This window comes from Dasypus novemcinctus, chromosome 13 (assembly GCF_030445035.2).
Source record: "Dasypus novemcinctus isolate mDasNov1 chromosome 13, mDasNov1.1.hap2, whole genome shotgun sequence".
Classification (NCBI taxonomy): Eukaryota; Metazoa; Chordata; class Mammalia; order Cingulata; family Dasypodidae; genus Dasypus; species Dasypus novemcinctus.
The window spans coordinates 101316074-101334911 of record NC_080685.1 but is presented as its reverse complement, the minus strand read 5'-3'; the positions used below and the strand labels follow the sequence as shown (position 1 = coordinate 101334911).

Sequence of the window (18838 nt, the reverse complement as noted above, 5' to 3'; positions counted from 1 at the left end):
ATTTGAAAACAGAGAAAACTGAACCAAGATCTGAAACCATTAATAACTGATGAAATTACAAATTTTATAAAGACTTTTTCCTCACACCATCACTTTTCCTATCATCAATTGATTAGCATATACCACTAATAGACTTGAAGTCTATATTATATAAAGTATACTGCTAATAGACTTAAATCATGACCACTGGGATATAATCACCACAGATTTGTCTGTTTTATACACTGATATATATGCATTATGGAAAACATTACCAAGCATTCAGTAGGCACTCAAAAATTTGTTGAATGAATGAAAGAACAATTTAGCATTCCCAAGCTCATGCCACTAATCTGAACTGCCAATTAATATAAGTATAGAACACTTCTAATATCAATGTAAAAAAAGTATAGTACCAAAAAAAAAGGACAAAACTCCTATTTTGTAATTACCTTGCCTATTCCACTCTAATAGTAAAAATATTTGATCTTAAAATATGAAACATAACCAAATGCTAAAAACTGGAGCTGTAATTTAAATTGAAAGAAAAAAAGAATCCAATAGTCTGATTTCATGAATGGAACTAAATGTTAAATCTTTTGCTGCATTTTTGTGAAAAGATAAAACTTTATGGAATAATAAATAAAATGTATTCATAATGGTAGTGATAGTAGAAAAATCATGGATGGTCCTACCCTCCAGTACAACCATTTTTCCCCATAATTTTCTTCAAGAATACAAGCTTGTAATTGTGGTGGTATTATTATCTTTTTAACCTAAAATTCTAATGAAAATTGTCATTTTAATTCTTCTGTTGACTATAATACAACCGTAAACACATTTGGGTATATTACTTTTGTTTCTACCAATTTATACTCCTTAGATAATTTTTTCTATTAATGTTATTGGAATCACTGAATTAAGTTATATGATCACTTTTTTTGTGCCTGCTACATATTATTATTTCCTTTCCAAAAGGGCTATATAAATTTACAATGTTGCCAGCAATGTTACCAAAGCAATTTTTTATAAAATAAAATATTATTAGTTCCTTACAAGCTATGTTAATCTTTAACTTATTACCCTCAAAATAACACCTCAGAGTCAGTACCAAAATTCACATTATATAAATTTAAAAAGAGAGACTTGAGGGAAAAATGACTAGCTTAAGAGAAAATACCTAATAGACAATACAACCGGGATTTGAGCCTAGGACTGTTGAATTTCTACTTTTATTTTACATTATTTTTGGGTTTTACCCAAGCACTAATTTATTCAATCAAGTAAGTATAAGAATAATTACAATACACACATACCTCTATTAGCATTAACTCTATATTCACATGTAAATACAATTTATACATACTAAATTGTTACATGCTAATACAGTTACTTGCTAATAGTGGTATGTATAAATTGTTATGGAAACCCCAATAACGGAATGTCTAACTGTACCTGCGGTGATAGAAAAGTTATATTTTTAAAATTCAAACAACAAGTAAATGTAGTTAAATGTTAATCGTACTCACAATAAACGTATCTTCTACTTTGGCAATTCCTTTTCCAAATATGGTCCCTAGTTGATCTCCAACTCCAGCCAAAAGAAAACCAAAGAGGGGAATTCCTAGTAAGGCATAGATGATACAGAATATTTTTCCCCCTTCTGTGCGTGGTGAGATGTTTCCAAATCCTAAAGACAAAAAAAAATTTAATTTAATTTAAAAATTCAGTTGTTTATAGCACAAATGAGTAATGGTTTAAAACATATGACTCAGGTTTGATTCAGAAATTCCAAAATATTACATATCAAGATTTCAAGTAGCTAAGCATCCCTTTGTATTGTATAACATTTTAAGATATTTTAATATAAAATACTTTAATATATAATACTTTAATATATAAGTAAACATTTCAATAATACAAAAAGTACAGCTAATACCCCAATTAAACTTTGATAGGATGAAAAAGAAGAGGTAACGGCAATAAAGTCAATATTTTCATTAAATTTACTTCTTTCTCTCTGTAGGGATAATCTTGTTGACTCTAAAGCTTCTGTTGTCATTTTTTAGTAGAGTGTATTGCCTCATTTTAAGAGTGCCCAAATATACATAAAATAAGGATTACAATTTAGAAGTTTTTAAATTTTGTCTTTATTCAAGTATTTATGAAAAATCAGTAACTAAAACCTAAAACTGAAGTGAATTATTTTTAAAGTTCTTAAGATTTTGAGGGTTTTCCAGTTTTGTATAAAGATATCTAATTGCTATGATTCAATCAGTTCAACTTCATTGACTTTATACTTTTTAATAACAGAAGCAATGTCTATGCACATGTTTAGGATTGAGAATGCATGCTTTATAGAAGACATCAAGTCCCCTTTATGATCTAATCCTTTAATTGCCTTTCACATTAAAATAGTCTATAATTTTAGTCCCAATTTCCTCTTTTACTCAAGAGTGTAAATAGACATTTTTGCATTAGTTTTTGTTGTTGTTTTCTAGTTTTATGACTATTATAGTCAACAATTACAGCCTAGTTTTATGACTATTATAGTCAACAATTATGGTCATAAAACTAGAAAAGTATGATTTTCACTTGTTGGAATCTATGGAGATTTTTCTTTGTGGCTTTATAATTGCCAGTTGATTTTTTATTTGTTTTATGGTTGTTTGAAAAGACCATAGATACTCTATTTGTTGGATACTCTTAATTTGCCAGGGCTACTATGACAAATACCACAAGTTTGTTGGCTCAAACAACAGGAATTTATTGTCTCCCGGTTTGGGAGGCTAGAAGTCCAAAATCAGGATATGGCTAGGCCATGCTTCCTTCTGGAATCTGTAGCATTCTGCTTCTGGCTTGATCTTTCTCTCAGTCACGTGGAAATCTGTGTTTCGTTCTCTGCCTTCCACTTCTGGCTTCTACTGCTGCACCCAATTTCCTTTGCTCCTGAGGCCTTCCGCCATGTTGGATTCAGGCCCATCCTCATTCAGGGAGGACACTTTAACCAACAGCACCTTCAGAGGTCCTATTTACAAACGGGTCCACACCCACAGGACCAGGAGTCAGGACTTAAACTTGTATTTTGTGGGGGGCATGATTCAATCTCTAACCGATACAAACAGGAATGTGTATGTGTGTCTTCTAAGATAATATCTGGTGATTTTAGCCTACATATTTTTTTTTACTTCATGTATGGGCAAAAATCACCAAATCATCTTTCTCCTTCTCACACAGAGAAGCATTCCTAGATGTCCTTTTCCCAAATTTACTAATTGGCAACCTTTACCCCCTTTGTTTATTGCTCTATGTATATACAATTTTTTCTCAACCATTTAAGGGTGATCTGTAGACCTCATGCACTTCTACCCCTAAACTCTTTGGTGTGTGTTTCCTGAAGAAAAAAGGACAGTCTCTTAAATAATGGTGGTACAGTTACTAAATTCAGGTTAGTTAGCCTCGATCCAGTACTATCATCTAATCTACAGCCTATGTTCAAATTTTGCCAATTGTCCCATTAATATTCCTTAGAACATTTTTTGTCCTTTCCTGTGATCCAGTTCAAGATTTTGCATTACATTTAATTGATATATCTCTTAAGTTTCCTTTAATCTGGAATAGTTCCTAAGGCCTTCTTTACTTTTCTGGATTTGGATATTGTTGAAGAAAACAAGCCAGATATTTTGTAAAATCTTACTCAACTAAAATTTCACTATGATTTGATTCGAGGTATACAATTTTAACAGGAATACTTTTTTCTTTTTTTTTTTTTTTTTGGTCTGGCCCTTTGTTAGGGGAAATTTATTAATATCCGATATGCAGCGGCCCTTCCTTTCCACCCCAATCAAAGCCTTTGCAAACACCTGAGCCTCGCATTTGAAAGGCCCTGGGGCTCTTTTATATGACAGGGCCCTGCCTGGAGGGGGTGGGTGGCACCTGGAAATTCTTTGACCTGGGAAACTCGAGGCTCCTCCCATCCCGTCTTCCAGCTCCAGGCTTCACCTGCAGGAGGAGCTGGGGAAGAGCCGGAGGGAAAGCCGCGGGCCAGGCAGGGGATGGGGAAACGCTGGCTTGCCCGGGGTTTGCCCCGGCTCTGCCCCCCCTAGGCTATGCCTCTTCCCCTTGCTGGGCCTCGGCGTAAATAATATTGGGACCTTCTCTGTGCATTGCACCAGTAGGTACATGATGTTGCTTTTCCCATTAGTGGGGATTCTGGCTTTGAGAACCGGGTGATGGTGTGTCTACTGCGCTTCTCCATGGAAAGTGACGATTTTTACATTTAGAATTATTAAGTCATTTATGGGGAGACATGTTGAGAGTATATTCTGTTCCTCAAAATTTCACTATTTTTCATTATTTATGGTATCCAGAAAATAACAAAAATACAACTAATGCTAAAAAGGAAACATGCAGCCCGTGGAAATGGTAGAAAAGTAATGGAGATAATGACAATTCAAAACACTCCAAAGGTGTATTACATTTATAATGAGGATACTCTTTTAAAAATTTTGAATGTGCTTTTCTATTTTATATAAAAGGAAAAAAAAAAAGCCTAGAACCACCCCCTCTGTACCCAGTAGCTTCAAGTGGGAGGAAGAAGGAATCACTGAAGGAGTGAGAAAGGTTCTTGCACACAGTGGGATGTGGGTTCAGAAAACTCTATAGGCTGTAAAGGACCCAGAAGTTGTTATAGATGAGGCCCAGAGGATGAGGAGGGGCTAAGAGCCCTGGGGTATGGAAAGAAACTTTTTATCAAGATGAAGAGCCTTCTTGACTGGGCCTGGGCTCTGAGGTGTATTTAGCCCATTTACCTCCAATCAACTCTTACCTACTAACTCGTGGAATATTCTAAGTCAGGATAATATATATGAAGGTCTCACCCAGGCAAACATGATAAAGGCCCAGAAGGCTTCTGTCAAGGTAACTAGAAAGGGAAAAGCCATCCCAAAGCTTAAAATGAGAGACCTAAATTGACCAGTTCAGTGCACCATTCTGTACCCTGTTCAGGAATGGAACTCAAGCCCATCCTCTGGTCCACCAGCAATAAGCAGACGACTAAGAGCCTGACCGCCTTGCCAAGTCAGCAGGCTGGCTATTCTGACGTGGTGTTCTGATCACCCCAAGGAGTCCTGCTAAGATCCAACATCATCCTCAATTTCCTTCTCCAGATGAATATCTATGTTACCCGAGATAGCAAAGGCATCAGAATTATCAAATTCCATCCCATTCTCTGTTTTGCAAAATGTCCTATCCATAAGAAGTAACCAACCTCCCAGGAAGGATCAGGGAACAAAAATAAAAGAGACAACTTTCACTTTTCTAAAAAATTCTGACTGTGGCAATTCTAGAAATAGACTTTACTGTTTTTAAAAAATAGTCATGAGGCCTCAATTTTATCTACCTCATGCAAGTTAAAAGAGCATAAGAAATGAGAGCTCAACGTTTTCATCCATCCGTAGCTCAGATTCTGCCTGGAGGCCATTCTGGAACATCTTCAGGAGTGCTGACAGAGGATTTTCTCGGGAAGCCTGCTTCCATCACCAAAGAAATGGCCCCAAATCCAAAGACAATTCTAAATGTAAGGAAAGTCAATCCCCCTTTCTCTGATCACAAAATGGAAACCAGTCCCTTGAGGCACTCTGTACTGCATTTACATTATCTCCTCTCCGTGATGAGGTAAACAGAAGGGAGACCTAACCAAGTAGGAATGAGAGAGTCTGATATAATTCTTTCCCATATGTCCTCTGCTCCACCGTCTCTATATTTCTTTAGCTTAGCTCTGTATTTGGATCTGTGCCTCAAAGGGGCTCCGCTCACAGAGTGTCCAAGCGCCAGTGAGCACACACGGAAAAGTGGACTGGCAGTTTTTTTCTGACATGTAGTCCATGCCGAGAGCTCCCCTGATATTTTCCAGGGTGTGAGACGCAAGTGGGTGTTTAGGGGCTATTTCCACATGTTTTATTTCTTCTCTTCCCTATGTAAGATAAGAGTAGGCTTCTCTCTACATATTTACCATATATTCTAACCCATGAATATAGACCTTGGTTAAACGACTTGGTACCAATAATGGATTTTTGACTCTCAGATGAAAGGCATCCATTGACTATAAGTAGTTTGGTATTCCAAGATTTAATTTTTGCAAATATCTGGACTTCCTGACCCTTTGTTGCCTCCAGGTGAAATAGGATTGTTATCACAATCTAAAAAAAAAAAAACAAAAAAAACACAAAGAAAGGGTATAAATTTTTTTTATCCCAAATTAAGGTGCTCATATGTATAATGCTTCCCATTAGGAATGAAAAACTTTCCATTTTTATGGCATAATATGTGCATAGTAAGAAAGTGAAAGGAGAGGCCAAAAATCCAGCTTCCAAAGAACTGAGGAAGTACAGACAATTGATGGGCATGATCCTGGAGAACGTGGGGTGGGGCAGGGACCAGAGGATCAGAAGGGGGAAAGGGGCAGGCAGAGGGTCCAGTGGTACTGGAGCTGCCTTCAACACCCATTGTGAAGCTTGCAGGCACCTTTCAAGTTGGCTGGCTTCACAGCAGTAGCTTAAATCAGCTGGGGTGGGAATGCTTACACCACCGACAGCTGCAAATGCTAAAATGCAGGGTCCATTGTTTTTATTTCTGGCAGGCTAACAAATAAACACCAGTACATCACCAAATAGAGTCAGATTTGAGGGACTGTATGTGCCAGAGAGCTGGATATACGCCAAGCCAAGCCCATATAGGCCAACACTTGTCATGTGTATGAGTACATCACTTGGAAGACTTATTGTGACAGTTTAGGCTTTTTGTGAATCCGAGAAAAAAATCACGCTCTTGGAGCTAATCCATTCCTGTGGGAGTGGGACACTTTGACTGGATTCAGTGTGTGTGTGGGGGGGTTGATTGTATTATTTCAGTGAGGCGTGGCCCAGGGTCATTCTTGGCCCTCTTGCTGGAGTCCTTTATAAACACGAGAAACATACAGACACACAGAGAAAAAGTCACAGAGATGGAGAGAAGGAGCCCAGACAGAGCAGCCAGAAGCTGAAGCAAGGAGACCCGCAGAGAGCAGATGTCTCCGGTGCCTCACCACACGGAAGGAGGCCAGGATCACAGCCTCAGTACTGAAAGCTTTTAACCTAATAAATCCCCATCATAAAAGCCCATCCATTTCCGGTATATTGCTCCTAGCAGCTTTTAGCAACCCGGAACAGCTCGCATCCCTTCGTTGCGTAACTCAGGCAAGGACCGGCCAGGGACGGCTACTGTAGGTCCACCTGTGGATCACCTAGCAGAAGGCCCACAGGTGCCAAACCCGTGTGCGCAGCTCCAAGTGGACCGACTCTTTTTGTGATCCGAATTCATATACTGCAAAAAATAATTTCTGGATCACTGTGTATACTTTTAAATATTTATTTGCAACAATTCAATTTGATGTCTCTCTTCCCCCCTTGGCTGTGTGCTCTGATAGCGTAAAGACTGATATTATTATTATTACTTTATTGTTTTACTAATATAACATCAGAATCTTTCATGAGTTTTCGCTTAATCTTGACTTACTGACACGTAAACCCCAAAACCCCACAATTCCTTAGAGTAGAGGTAAAGAGAAAAACATGTAGAGAAATACAATGTTTTTATCTATGAGGGAAGTCTTATATCTATATAATAGGTTAAATATCTCCCCAACTAATTAATAAATTTACTATCTTTGCGATCCAAATCCATAGTATTATTTTATAACCTAATAAAATGATCCCAAATTCCCCCAAGAGAATAAAATGAATTAGAATAGTCAATAAATATTTATTTAAAAAGTCTAATGTGAGAACAAGTTTACTTCCAAATTAAAAAGATGTATCATAGGTTTAATAATTAAAACTACATAACAATCATGTAAACAATATAAAGCCTAAAAGAGGACTTTGGCATGTTAAAAAAACCTTAAGATTTGCTAATTATGACATTTTAAGTCAGTGTAAAAGAAGATTATTCAGTAAATAATAGTGGGATAAGCAGCAAGCTACTTGGAAATAAATCATGTCCTTGCCTCATATTAGACACAAAATAATATCAAAGATGGATTAAACCACTATATAAAACACTATGAAGAAAAGACAGGAGAATTTTCTATTCATAATTCCTAGGGCAGAATTATAAAGAAAGTGAATGATAACTATGGCTACACAAGAATATAACAATACTGTATGTCAAAAGAACAGTGTAAACATTACGCAACAAAGGCCAAATGTTTTTTAGCTAGACAGTGAAGGAAGTCCCAGATCCCTCTGTGACTGGCCCCACTGTGCCTCCTCTTAAGCAGACAGCAAAGCTTCCACTTCATTCCCAGAACTGAAGATTGCCTGAATCCATCATCTATTTGCACCTGCGATTTGAGACGTTCTCCTACTTTAGCCTTCAACAAGTTGTTTGGGTTTTTTTTAAGTTTTTTTGTCTTTATTTATTTTTTTAATGTTACATTAAAAAAATATGAGGTCCCCATATACCCCCCACCCCCCTCACCCCACTCCTCCCCCCATAACAACAACCTCCTCCATCATCATGAGACATTCATTGCATTTGGTGAATACATCTCTGAGCACCGCTGCACCTCATGGTCAATGGTCCACATCACAGCCCTTGAATTTGTTACTTAAGAACATATCTCCTTACTGGGAAATTCATAATATCTACAATGATAAACTGATAAACCCAAATTATTATTAATGTCCACTTGGGATATTTACTGCAAGTCTGTCATATGGCCAACTTTTGCAAACAAATTCACTTCCTTTGAAAAATATCAGACTCAACTTGCAAGAAGTCACACTTTGGATAACGGTAGCCCTTCTAACCTCTAAATCAGATTTCCTGAAGTTAAGTAGCATTGTTAAGCTGGTTTAAACCTGTGGGCTTCAGCTTACATACTCCAGAAGTAAGTTAATTTGAATAATAGGCACTTCATGAAGAATCTGAAACTCTTAGCCAGCTTCCAAGATGGATGTAGCAGTTTATGATTACTTTTATTGAAAATAGCAATGAGAAAGGTAGCAATTAATATAAACTGTGTTTATACAGACTTTCTAGAGTTAATCCCATTAAAAACAAAATAAAAAACAAAGAAACAAGCAACAACAACAAAAAATAAAAAAAAATAAAACACCTGGCTAATTCTGCTCCCTTTCTTAGAGAGAAAATAGATTAAAAAAGCCCACTACAACTATTATTTCGCTCTGATTAATTTTATAGCATGATCTACAAAGCTAGAATACATTTTTAAAAAATCAAAGATTACCACAACAAAGAAGCATTATGACTCAATAATTCAATTCTGTTCAATTAATAATTACTAAGTGAATATTACATGTCAATCACAGTGCTAGATACTGAGAACATAGGATGAAAAAGCATTGCTCTAAAAAATTCCAAATTATAAATACAATCCAATTACATATACCACCTACAAACTTTTCTTTAAAACATTAATGAAGACACACAAATTGGCAAAGATTTTCTACACTGAGGCAAAGGATGGCATATGCAGATGAGGAACATACCTATTAAACCATGGCATTTAATGACCTGAGTTAGCATAATTTTAGCCATGTTTACTTTGATCTCTGAAATATAGGAGCATAATTGACTAGAAGGTAGATAGGATAATGCTTTAACATTTCTTCCCTTTAAATCCTGGTACCCAACTGCTGCATTTTGCAGCTGTGTCATGTGTTTCTCTTCTTCATCACCATCATTTACCCCTAAATTATGGCTACTCAAACACCAGATCTACTTAAAGACCACATCTGCTGTCAATATTTACTATTAATGCAGCAGCAGTAAAACAGACCCATGAAAAGCCTTGAAATAACTCCATACTGTGGACAAAAAAGTTAATGCGCTGTATCAGGAAATTCTGCAAGGACCCAGGAAAGAATGAGGAATAAGGAGTAAAAAGGAGTGAAAATGAGAGAGAGATACAAAACGCTTCCAACTCAACATGGGCCTCTAAAGATCCATGGATAAATCAGATGCTAAGAAAGATAGCTAAGCATCATTGACATTTCTAAATGAAGAGAGATTTTTAAAAAGATAAAAAATGTATTAAATTTATGCAACAACAGAGGCAGAAATAAAAGAAAAGGTAGACAAGAAAAAGAATGAATACAAAATCTTGGAAATGAAACCAATATCAACTAATTTTTAAGAAATTAAACAGATGAAATAGACTGATACGAGCGAAAGAAAATTGACAAATAATCCATAAAGAACTCAACACATAAAGGAAAAGGGATTTAAAATAAGAAGAAGAAGGAATTTTAAGAGACATAGAAGATTGAGATACCTCAACAATCATATGAGTTCCAGAAGAACAAAATGGAAGGAACAGCAGGTAAACAAAATAAAGACTCACTATCATGATTTCTCTACAAAAATTTATTGGGGTCATTGCTATAGGATTAGAACAAAAAAAGCATAAAATGAAAAAAGTGAAAGTTGAAGCCATTGCAATTTTTTGGATGACATGCTTGTCTGTAAAATAGATTAAGAAATAATTTTCTATTTCTAAAATAGAGTTAGAAAAAGTTTTCTGGATTCAAGTCAAAACAGCAACAACAATAAATACTCATATGTATTTACTATATGCTAGACACTCTTATAACCAATTAAATGTACTATATCACTTAATTCCCATAATAACCATAAAAGGCAGGTACTATTATTCTCTTTTTCAGATGAGGAAGCTTAAGCACACAGAGCTCGGATAATTTTCCAAGGTTACACAGCTAGTAAAGTAGAAGACCTGGGATTCAAGCCCAGATATTTTTGTCCAATGCACAGGCTCTTATCCACCACACGATATTATTTCTATATTCCCAGAAATAACCAAGTAGAAAATATAATACAAAAGCAAGAAATCATAATAGTAATAACAATAAATATATCTAAGAATAGATATAAAAAAATAATATATATAATTATTTTATGGGTAAAATTTTAAAATATCACTGAGTGGCATAAAATTTAAAATCTGAAGAACTGGTAAGATGTAAAGGCACCTATTTTTACCAAAAATGTAAAAATATGGTGCAAATCCATTAAATATTTCCAAAGGATTTGCAGTGGAATTTGACCGATTTAAAATAATAGCTAAGAAATTTCTGAAAAGAAAAAAAAACAGAAACAAGAAGGTGAGAAGATTTGTCCTACATGACATAAAGACCATAACAATTATAATGCTATATTATTACAACACTACAGTATTGGACAGGGAGTGCCAGAACAATCAAAATAGAATAGAGAGCTCAGAAACAGACCTACACATATCTGAAACCTGAGTATCTGCCATTCAACAAGTAAGTCGATGGTGGTGGATAGTCGCCTATACACATAGATTGGGGAAGTTGACACAGGGCTTTCAACTTCCTTTATTGAAGCCTGAGTCAATGCTAAGATTTGATGAAGGTGAGTGAGTAGAATGTTTGTGTGCACTATTTTCCTCTCTGGAGGATTTGCTTGAAATATTGCACAGTGGTAAAAAAAGAAAAAGACTAAAATATCCATGAACATTAAATTTATAGAACAAGAAGATATTAGACAACGTTATATACCATTTGTGATCGATTTTTAAGAATTAGACAATTACATTCTTATTACGACAAAGAAGGTCTACCTCAAAATATTTAATATCATACTTATTATTAAATCACAATTGGAGGAATTCCCTTATAACCAGATAAAAAAGGATATCCATTTTACAACTACTGTTTAATATTATTCTGAAAATTCCAGCAAATACAATGGCAAAAAACAAAACAAAACCAGGAAGTGTAATTACTATATAGAGGAAGACAAATATATTACTTGTGGATATAAATTCAGGACTCAATTAACAAACCAAGAAAATGGCAAGTCCTTCCAAAACCATAGAGAAAAGACACATATTAAAAAATAAATAAAAGCTTCCAATAGTATATCTAAGAGCCAACCAAACACTGAAAAAGAAATATGGTTCTGGAAAAATATGATTCTAATAAAGAAAGAATAATTTTGATTAAAAAGATGCATTCATTTCAGAACTTTCACACTCCAAGTTGTAAATTATTCCTACTTTCATTGATTTAAAATTCAGGGCACACAGCAGAATCACATATAATACTTCACAAATTACAGATTTTGGGTTCATCCCCAGAACAACTAAATAATTTCTTGTCACTGAGGGCAACTAGGGGAGGAGAGCTGAAGTTCAATTACCATACATTATCCCCATTCTCTGAATGTGGAAACTGAGGTTTACTGTAGTGAAGTAATGTGCCCAAAGTTAAACAGTTACCAAATGGTAAGGCTGAGAAACTACAAACTCAATTGGTCAGAGCAAGCATTTGGGATTAAGGCCATAGCTACTGTTTCTCAAACAGTTTTTATTTGTTATTACTATTATATAACCAGAGTACAGATCTAACTTCTGGGTATGGCCATTCTGCCAACAGTTGCTGTTTAACCTAGTCAGACTGTGAAAGAATGTATCAGTGCATCAAAGCTAATGTATCAGTTAAAGTCACTAAACCAAAGGTTACTCTGACGGTTTTAACTTTAACATCACCAAACTCCCTCCTGGCCCAGAACCCACAGGCCTGCAGTTCAAACACTATTTCACAAGATGGCTCCCTCGCTATTTTTAGTTGCAATTTACATAAAATTCTACGTAACAGTTTGAAGTTTGCCAGTCTATAGGAAGTTACATAGTGACTTTGTGAATGAACAGTCTACTGAATATTTTTTAACTAATAAGGTACATTTATATTAGCTACCAGAGCAGCTAAAGGTTGACAGAAATCCCCTTGCGGAGGAATTTTGCCAATCGACACTAATCCAGGTGTATGTTGCTTCTTTACTTCCCTAACTGTTCCTTAATACACTGGAACGTCATCATTCCTCTTTTCAATTCACACCTAAACGTGCTTGGTAAAGACATGCAGACAGGGAGGGAGGGAGCGAGCCTGCGTGGCTAGCAAGAGTAAGAGCGCATGTTTAAACCGCGCTAGTGCAGACCCATCAGTCTACCGTTCCTGCAAGACTGGCCTGAAGTGAGAGCATCTCTCTGTTCTGGATTTGCTTTTAAGTGTTTAAAGATATGTGGTGCTTTGTTTTGTTTTGTTTTGCTTTACAATATGGTCACTAAATTCCAGCTAACTTTTTGACTGAAGCTAAAACTAATAATCTGTTAAAAGTGTAGTGATAATTTTATAAGTGGCTGTAAATTCATGTGCTATTTACCTCTCTGATGATCTGATTCTCTCTCCTCTTATCCCAAGTTTCTAAAAAAATGACAACAGAATGAAGGAAATGGGGAACTATTTCTTAGCAAGAAACGTGAATAATTCAAGGCTCCTTATGTATCGAGACAAATATAAATCAGAGATCTGAACTTTTCATCATAACACATTTCTCCGAAGTCACATTTTAAAGGTTACACTTTTCCTATAAGAATTTTCATATAACTGAATGTTATGTTTCTGATCAAGACTTGACATGAAACAATATACTATAAGAGTAGTAAAAAAAAAACTACATTATCTATAAACAGTGAAATAAGACTACAATTTCTCTCATCAAACTGAGCTAGAACTAAGGTTCTAGACATAATAAATACAAACGTTTTCAAATAATATCTTTTTATAAAGAAAGTTGAGTCTTGGTGATCATTAATAATTTGAATTGACAAGGAAACTTTTATCGTTGGTTTGCAATAATTCCCCTCAATTAAAAGAGAACCAATCAAATTTATTTTCACATATACAAAAGGCACAAAGCGATGAAGGCTGAGTGGATTTGGATTCTAGGTTTGCCACTCTGTCACTGAAAAAATTACTAAAAAGAAACAAAAACTCTGTTCCTCAGTTTCCTCACCTGTAAAACGGTAGTGTTGATTACATGAGATAAAACACATAAAGGACTCAGCTCAGTGTCTGGCACAAGGTAAGTATTCAATAAGTATCAGCCAGCTAAAGTCACCGGAGTATGGGCTATGATGTGAACCAATGTATATGAGGTGCAGAGGTGCCCAAAGATGTACTTACCAAATCCAATGGATGTGTCATGATGATGGGAATGAGCGTTGTTGGGGGGGGGAGAGGGGGGGTGGGGGGATAGGGTTGAATGGGACCTCACATATATATTTTTAATGTAATATTATTACAAAGTCAATAAAAAATTAAAAAATTAAAAAAAAAAAGTCTAACAAAGGTACAGTCACGGATGCTCAATAAGTGTTCACTGTTGATAAAGATAATAGCGGTAATTACAGTGATGGTGATGACGATGGTACTTTTCCCCCAAAATATGCTTTAAAGTAAAGAAGGATTGAGCCAACATGCTCTTTTAACACTCTTCACTTTGCAGATTATGTAACAAAAATAGCTCCTTGGTATCTGATTAAATAATCCCTGAAATGAAGCGCTCTAAATTACTGTGGTTCATCTTTCGTGGTCACAGCCACGGAGGCACGAGCAGCTATCAGATTATTTCATCCCTCATTACTAAGTGGTAAACATAATAACCTTATTATGGCAAAGTCAGTTATTTTGCAGGAATGACTTTGATATCTCTCTTAAGACTGATAAACAGGATCCTGTTTGTGATGGCCTATTATTTTTCTATATTCACAACAGAAAGTACCATTGAGTAGAGGCTATAAGGCACCTGAATGTATTTTAAGCAAAGTCCTAAAATATAAGGGTTGGAATGGTCTAAAGAATTCTAAACCAAACACTACACAAATATAGAAAATGAAGGTCAACAAAATTGAGGCATTGCTGGTAATTAGGTAGCATAGATTGAAGAGATGTTTGTATACAGAGTTTTCTAGTATTGACTGTCCATATATATATATGTACATATATATGTGTTTTTTATTTTTTATTACAGAAGTTGTGATTTACAGAACAATCATGCATAAAATACAGATTCCCATACAGCACCCCACCACCAACACCTTGCATTGTTGTGGAACATTTGTTACAATTGTGATAGCACTTTTTAATAGATATCCTATTAACTAAAGTCCTAGGTTTGTTTAACTTAGGGTTCACGGATTATGTACTGTAGTTCCATGGATTTTTAAAAATTATTCTGTTATCATATATATATAGTCTAACATTTTCCCTTTTAATCATATTCAGATATATAGTTCAGTGCTGTAAATTGCATTCACAATGTTATACAACCATCACCACCGTCCATTACCAAAACATTTCCATCTGTCTATATTTAATACAATTATATTTGAATTAGGGTGGAAGAACTACACTTACCTTGGCTATTACCTTGGGGAAGTAATTTAAAAATCATCCACTACTGTCAGTCTCTTGCTGGAGAAGAGAGGGGATTTTAACAATCAACCTGCTTGAAAGATGCTTAACTATCCAGATGCTGAATTTGAGTGATGACAGCTAGGAAATCGGCTCATTTCGATAAAAAGACAGCATCACCAAAACCATTCAGGGGCATTGATTAAATTCAGTTTAAACTCAGTTTAAATCTAGCATTCCCAGCATATTTAAATATTCATCTCACTATGAGATTAGATTTCCATGAGTTCTTTGATTTTTCCAAATTAACTATGGCCTAACTAATTTTTTGTGTAACTTCTTTTTTAGAATATATATCATAAGAAAAAACAAAGGGTGTGCATTTACATGTGTAAAAACTATATACTCAACAGCCTAAATAGCATACAAGGTTTTTTTCATATATGGTAAAGGCAGATATAGTTGTTCAAGTCAATACTTAGAAGTAAAAAGAATGTTGGAAAGCACTTCAGAGATATGGTACAGTGCTTCTCTTCCTTCCTAACTATATGCAAATTATGTATAAATTAGGAGATTATACTATTCTGTATTTATGGTAAAATATATATACCACACTTCTTTAGACACAGGATGCAATACAGACCCATCTCACCTGGCCTCGAGAGGGAGAACGGTCAGGTTACGCGCTCTGACCCTGCAGCCAGGCTCATTGGGTTTAAGGCCCCACCGTGTCCCACACACACTTCGTGACTCACTCAGTTTGCTTATGCAAAAATGGGAGTAACAGCAACTGCATCACTGGGTAGTTTTAAAGATGAATTTTTTAAGCATATATGAAACACTTAAAGCAGTACCTGACACATACTAAGTGCTATATTTGTTTGCTCTTATTATGCTCTTTGTGGCACTTTGGCATGGTTAATGAATTCCAGAAATAAATACTGGATTATGTTTGTAAACTTATCTGTACCTGGGTGTGATTAAATGATGGTTAGGGCTTTGATTGGGCCACATCAGTCGGATGTTTCACAGAGAAAACTACATGGCAGAGAAGAGAGGTGGAGTTTTGAGCTGGACCCTGGGAAGTAAACACACAGGAGAAGACCTCAGCGGTTTAGAGACAGCTCCACAGACACAGCAGAGGCCCTGGCAGGAGAGATGAACCATTTGCCTGATAGTCTACAGCAGACCTTGTAAAGAGAAACAAGCCTGAGTCGAGAGAGAATGAGCCGCAGGGAGAGAAACAAAGCCTAGAGAGCCTGATGGCCTACAGCTGATATTGGAAGAAGCTGGATCCATGGAGCCTTAAGAGAAAGAGGAAGGCTGAAAGTCAGCAGCCACCTTGCTCCAACACATGGCAACAGACTTTGGTGAAGAAAGTAACTTACGCTTTATGGCCTTGTGACTCTAAGTTTCTAACCCAAATAAATACCCTTTATAAAAGCCAACAGATTTCTGGTATTTTACATCAGCACCCCTTTGGCTGACTAATACACTATTACACAAGAGACCACACAAAAGACAAATCATTCAATGGGACACCTTAATTTCCTGAACTCTCAATGACTCTTGAATTTAATAGTTCCTACCAATCTACACATTTCTGCCAACAAAAAAAACCTGAAAGTGATTTAAAATGGGCAATTTTGAGTTACATATATGCTACTACAAAAACAGTTTTTTGAAAAGCAGCAGTAATCCATCCAATAACTGTTGGTGATGTATTTATCATACACTACTAAGCTTTTCATTAGTTCTGTCCTACCTAGTGGTCATTGTTGCTTTGTAAGAAGAATTTTCTTTGCTTTCCAAAGTCAATGTGCAATAATTCCCTAAAAAATAGTAGGATCTGTGTTATAAGCATTGGGGTGGAAGAGGATGGAGCGGAAGATCCATGCATCAATTTCTAACGAGGAACATATGAACTGGAAGGACATGCAGAAGAAACTGAGCACTGACTGAGAATCCACTATGCTCAAGGGACTCTGATATGCTCAGCGCTTCTGATATTTTTAAAATTAATTCCCAGAACAACACTGTGGAAAAGGTATTTTAAAACTTTTTTTATAGAAAAATGTTAAGTAAAACACAGAGGGCAAACTGAAAGTGGTAGAGCCATGGTTTAAACACAGACCTGACCTATTTTGAAGCCAGTCGGCCTTCCCTTCAACACAGCCCATCACCACCATTCCTGCCCCACGACACACACACACGAACACACACATGTACAGATACATGCACTTACCTGTTTTATATATGTGAGCAATTCCTAAGCTTTAATTTAAAGACAGGATTTTAGGACAGAGGGGTGGGAAAGTATGAAAATCACTGTTCTACTCCCGCTGTATCCTTACCACTTAGTTTCTTACACAAAATCTCATTTAACATTGAAATGAAATTCAAGCACAAGAAGAGAAATTCTGTCAGACTCTTGACACATTTTTCCCCTTTCTGTAATTTCTTCACAGCCATCAAGACTACCTCAGATTAAGTACTTTACCCAGATTTTAGTGTGTTAAAAAAACCATAATCAGGGAAGTGGACTTTGCCCAGTGGATAGGGCATCCGCCTACCACATGGGAGGTCTGCAGTTCAAACGAAGGGCCTCCTTGACCTGTGTGCAGCTGGCCCATGTGCAGTGCTGATATGCGCAAGGAGTGCCGCGCCATGCAGGGGTGTCCCCCACATAGGGGAGCCCCATGCGCAATGAGTGAGCCCCATAAGGAGAGCCACCAGCGTGAAAGAAATTTCAGCCTGCCCAGGAATGGTGCCGCACACACGGAGAGCCCTGATGCAGCAAGATGATGCAACAAAAAGAAACATAGATTCCCGTGCCATGGACAAAAAGAACACACAGCAAATGGACACAGAGAACAGACAACTGGGGCAGGGAGGGGGGGCGTGGGGCAGAAGGGAAGAGAAATAAATAAAATAAATCTTTAAAAATAAATAAATAAATAATAAAAAATTTTTAAAAACCATAATCCTGAAACTCAGGATTTTGGCAAGAAATCAACAAGACTACTTCTTAAAGACAGTTCAGAACAATTGCTATTAAAATGCTATCTCATTGTTTCCAGAACAATTCAGAGCCTATAGAGAAAGAATATGTCAGGGTTTTTTGCTCCCCAGAAGAAAACAGATTTAAATGCACTAATCAGTGGGCCACCTATGTTATTCCACTACTGAGCGTGCCCACCAAAACTGAGTAGAAACACCTTTGGAAGCCCCCATCTCACTCTAGGTTTGCAGGTTAGAAACACAAATCCAAAGTTGAAATAGTAGTAACATAGAAAACTGGATAATAAATACCATCTTTTAAACTCTTTTAAAATTGTCCTTATAATTCCAGCCTTTTTTCCTATTTTCCTGGTCTATCTACTTCCCAAAGTTATACAACTAACACCTAACATGCTATCTAACTTTCGTCCTTATTATTTTAAAGCTTGCACCAGATTTTTGTCTGTTTTGTTTGGTGTATTCTCATCACCTAGAAACTGCTCAATAGGAACTCAATAAATATTTGCTAAGTAAATGAGTGAATGATTAGGAAGAGC

At 36.2% G+C, this 18838-nt stretch overlaps 1 protein-coding gene across 1 annotated transcript in view; it reads right to left on the bottom strand.

Moving 5' to 3' along the window:
• The window catches only part of KCNK2 (potassium two pore domain channel subfamily K member 2), a 126925-nt gene that overhangs the window by 50737 nt on the left and 57350 nt on the right, over nt 1–18838 (bottom strand). Inside the window, exon 4 of the mRNA XM_058275219.1 lies at nt 1509–1669. Within this exon, the coding sequence (XP_058131202.1) occupies nt 1509–1669 (161 nt within the window). The remainder of the gene's footprint in view (nt 1–1508; nt 1670–18838) is intronic.